General features: G+C 48.4%; 1 protein-coding gene across 1 annotated transcript; it reads left to right on the forward strand.

The window, feature by feature from the left end:
- Positions 1 to 1,981: 1,981 nt before the first annotated feature.
- gfi1ab (growth factor independent 1A transcription repressor b) lies at positions 1,982 to 4,235 on the forward strand. Its single transcript, XM_056277418.1, has 6 exons — positions 1,982 to 2,192; positions 2,517 to 2,699; positions 2,877 to 3,268; positions 3,399 to 3,536; positions 3,647 to 3,812; positions 4,018 to 4,235. Exons 1-6 carry the CDS (start codon positions 2,081 to 2,083, stop codon positions 4,194 to 4,196), a joined length of 1,170 nt encoding a protein of 389 aa, XP_056133393.1. The 5' UTR covers positions 1,982 to 2,080; the 3' UTR covers positions 4,197 to 4,235.
- The last annotated feature ends 216 nt before the right edge of the window (positions 4,236 to 4,451 follow it).

The following is a 4,451-nucleotide window of genomic DNA, read 5'->3' on the forward strand; positions in this document are numbered from 1 at the left end:
TTGATAATTTTTCTTTGGACTCGTGCGTTTGTATTCACAAACTCCCGTGAAGACGAGAGCAGTGTGCAGACTTGACATAAGCGTGTCTAGTATATCGATTTGCAAAGGAACTTGTTCTCAACACCCCCTTCCTCCAGAGATGACTGCCGCGCTCAGGAAGTTATTTCTGCAGAGCTGTGCTGTCAGTCATCTCATGGAGCGACCACGTTTTCAAACTGCGTCTGACTCGGGGCCATCTGATCGATTCAACCAGGTTTGTAACGGCATACCTCCACCCGCAATTATGATAAGTTTGTTTTTTTCCATCACGTGTTGGAATAGAGCGTTCAGCTTTTTTCTTTTTTTGTTTTTTTTAGCCGAGTCGAGATGTGATTGAGGCTTCTGAGAACAGCGCTGATCATATCCCCCCCCCACACACACACACACGCACACACACACACAAAGCCGCGGATCTGATACTTCGCGTCAATGTTCGGTTTTACTTCAGTACAAGAACCCCATCTGATAAACACACACGTTTATGGACCGAGGACCCGGCTAAATATCCAATTGCGTTATTGGTCCATTAACGTTTAGAAAACATTTCCTCGGGAATTGCGTGTCTTTGCTTTTGTAAATTACCATTTAACGGACAAAGACGTCAGAAAATTGAAACGCAGTTTTCATTCAGCTTGCTGAAGTTATGCCGCGATGAGCTTTTCAATCAGCCGTGGCTTTCCAACCACCAAGTCACGCTTCATACCGTGTTAATGAAAAGGCATCAGTTAGACCTAGGCCTATAATAATAACAACCATATTACAATTAAGCCTGTCGTTTTCTTTCGCACTAGGCACACGGCAGGCCACAGACCTTTGCAACCAAATGGCAGCATGATTGAGCGCAAAGTGTGATGAAAGACCAACTTGGAAACCAATGTCGACAACGCCGGCTAATTCCGGACATGTCGCTCTGCCTCACCGCGTTATCTCCGCGTGTCCCTATCTCCACCAACCCGCTGCCCGGATGCGTTGACAGGGACGCCTCCAATCGACGCGACGCACGCGCTTTGATTTCCTGTCGTTCAATCGGAGATAGGCAACTTCTCTAAAAGAAAAGAAAAGAAAGAAGTCCCGCAGGACTGTTTACTACGCGTAGTCTAGTCTACCCTAAACCACAAACTCCGAAGTTTCCAAACGTTGAAATACGCGTGTTAAAACTTTAAATTAAAGCTTTTATCCAAATACGTGTATCTACGTGTAGTTTCTCGTCGGAACCAAATAGTTCTTTATTTATCTTTATTTATTGTGACAAAAACATTAGATTAGGCGAGCGAAACACATGGGTGTCAACTAGAATTCGTGTTTGACCTCGCCCCCCCCCCCCCGTGATAATAAATAGCTAATGCCGAATCGCTACTGTGTATATGATTGCATATAGGCCTAGGGCATTTGGGATGGATGAAGGGGCACATGAGGCAGCAGTCCCTGAGGTGGAAGTTAATATTACTGTCCTATTGTTCGATAATGAGTCAAAACAGGTACCGAGCGTCCAGACCGAGTGATCATAAAAGCAAAACTTTAGGCTTCCTCTTGCAGTGACGCCGCGTAAAAGAAGGCAGTAAGTGTCTGTCGTGGATGCTGGGTTCAAACAAGGCTGGTACCCTACAGCGTTGTCTCTGAGTCGTCGTCGCCCACCCCCCAACCCCCCAACCTCGGATTGAGTAACGCTTCGATAAAGAGGCGTATCACTTATCCCGGTTTGCCGTGGCCTTCAGATGAAGATAGCCACGCCGTCAGAGAAAACCAGTTGACAGGCCAAAGGCGGCGCAGACCCGATGAGCAGCGACTCCAGAGACACCTGTGGGACCCCGAACACCTGGCAGACGAGAGAGCGACACAAGCTTTGCGCATGCTCTGTTTTCATTCGCACTCCCGGCGCTCTTCACCACATGTCCCGACCAGAGGAGTTTCAAATCATTTCAGGATCGAGGTGAGGGAACGCCATCCGAGGATCGCTCTCTTGACTGTCGGATTATCACAGATTTTTTCTTATTTTTTTTTTTTTTGTATAGCACTGCGAAGGCCGAACAGGGGACGGAAAATGCCACGGTCATTCTTGGTGAAAAGTAAAAAGGCGCACAGTTACCATCAGCCACGAACTTCAGAGGATGACTACAACAGACTGGATACAATACTGGAGCACATATGTTCAGGTATGTGGATGAGCTGATGTGTGGATTCGTATGTTCATCAACCTTCGAGCGAAGTGAAGCCTTCAAATTGATCAGAATCAAATATTTGAGCCACTGTATCAACATGTTCCGTTATTTTGCTGATATAGTTATTACGTTTTTTATTTCATTGATCAAGCTTCGCCGCTTCAAACTATTTTGAAGACTACAGCAGAACAGATTGGTATGACTAAAGAAACGTTCGTTTGGGAATATATATCTCAAACGGGATTTTTTTTAAAACGCCAGGAATAGTCTATAACGAAACTTGGCCCCCCACAACCCTGACCTGTACTTTTTCTTTAGAGACAGATAAAAATCCAGAGGACAGTCATACCACAACGGTGGACGGATACGGACTCTCTCCCGGTTGTCAACTAATCGCGTTTTATCCCTCCAAGTCCCCGCTGAACTGCGGCGACAGCATCTACGGGCGTTCACCTGACTACGAGGACTTCTGGAGGCCGCCATCTCCCTCGGCATCCCCCGGTATACAGCCACAGCACGACCCACACTACACACACATATAAGCAGATGCGTAGCTGTTGAGAATTCACGCAGGCCTTCCCCTGTCAGTTTTCAAATCGTTACAGGCATCGTAACTGCGTTCGATTCCCGTGGCTCGACCCGCTTTGACGTGTTTTTAACCTCTTTCTCATGTGACAGCTGACTCCGAGAAGTCGTTGTCGCCCTCGGTGGATGAGACGCAGCCGTTCACGGTGCCCTTCAGGCCTTACGCGTGGAGCAGCTACTCGGGCTCGGACGTCACGCACCTAGCGCAGCGCACCTTCCCGTGCAACGTGCACGCGGACGGGAGCCCGCCGCTGGCCTTCTGCGGCGACCGGACGGGCGAGCCGCCCCTCTTCCCCGACAGGCCGCTCAGAGAGGAGGAAGACTACACCGCTTACAGGCACGGCGCCTGTCTGTACGACGTCGCCCCCGGGCTGTTTCCGGACGGAGGCCTCCACCGTAAACCGCACGACGTCAAATCACAGTCCGAGCTGCTCTGCTCGCGCCTGCTCCTCGGCGGCGCCTACAAATGCATCAAATGTAGTAAGGTGGGTGAAAATGACGTCACGGACGAAATACGGAATGTTTTATTTTCGTTCCCTCATGCGGGCAAGAATTTATGAGTATATATATATATATATATATATATAAAATGGATGGCTGGGTGTATTTTTTTAGGTGTTCTCAACTCCGCATGGTCTGGAGGTCCACGTCCGCAGATCGCACAGCGGAACGAGGCCTTTCGCGTGTGAACTGTGCGGTAAGACGTTCGGACACGCGGTGAGTCTGGAGCAGCACAAGGCGGTGCACTCGCAGGTAAGGCGCTTCATTCACATCGCTGGCACAACTGCCGAAAACACGCAGACTGCCGTAAAACCTGCGGGGCAGGGGACGTGTGCGCACTCTTACTGTTGCCTCTGTTACAGGAGAGAAGTTTCGACTGCAAAATCTGTGGCAAAAGTTTTAAAAGATCGTCTACTCTGTCAACCCATCTCCTCATCCACTCCGACACCCGGCCCTACCCTTGTCAGTACTGCGGGAAGAGGTTTCACCAGAAGTCAGATATGAAAAAACACACCTTCATCCACACAGGCAAGTAAAAAAAATAAAATAAAATAAAACAGAGATTCTGTTTCAACTGTAATGATAAACACCATCTCCTCGCATGCGTGCGTAACTGCCTATGTGCGCATGGGTGGATTGTGCCAAACTATTCCAGATCTGTGGAAGAAGAAAATCAGATTTGTTCTTTTGAGTTTACGGTGATGTTAACGTTGGACGTATTCCCCTCGTCCAGGTGAGAAGCCGCACAAGTGCCAGGTGTGTGGGAAAGCCTTCAGCCAGAGCTCCAACCTCATTACGCACAGCCGGAAACACACCGGCTTCAAACCTTTCGGATGCGACGTCTGCGCCAAGGGTTTCCAACGAAAGGTGGATCTTAGGAGGCACAAAGAAACGCAACATGGGTTGAAATGAAGTGGACCGTGTGATACTAACTACCCCCCCCCCACCTTCCAAAAAAACAACCCACGAACACGATAAAGAAAGTCAGCAACACTACGCCACAAGTCCGATTTTAAAGCCAGAAAACCAGAGATAAGCTAAGAGTAAGCCTCGAGAATAAATTAAAAACAGATTTCGTTGATAGTAACGAGGATTTTCGTTGTTGATGCTGAGGACCAGTTTGTCACTAAACTCAAAAAAAAATAGTTCTGCTCACACACAAAGCGG

Source organism: Lampris incognitus, chromosome 3, assembly GCF_029633865.1.
Source record: "Lampris incognitus isolate fLamInc1 chromosome 3, fLamInc1.hap2, whole genome shotgun sequence".
Lineage (NCBI taxonomy): Eukaryota > Metazoa > Chordata > Actinopteri > Lampriformes > Lampridae > Lampris > Lampris incognitus.

What these genes read in the sequence shown, in the direction of transcription:
- gfi1ab (XM_056277418.1), top strand. Translation starts at nt 2,081, where the DNA reads ATGCCACGGTCATTCTTGGTGAAAAGTAAAAAGGCGCACAGTTACCAT. An exon ending in ACTGGAGCACATATGTTCAG is followed by an intron (nt 2,193 to 2,516) that starts GTATGTGGATGA and finishes CTTTTTCTTTAG; the next exon opens with AGACAGATAAAAATCCAGAG. An exon ending in ATCTCCCTCGGCATCCCCCG is followed by an intron (nt 2,700 to 2,876) that starts GTATACAGCCAC and finishes CTCATGTGACAG; the next exon opens with CTGACTCCGAGAAGTCGTTG.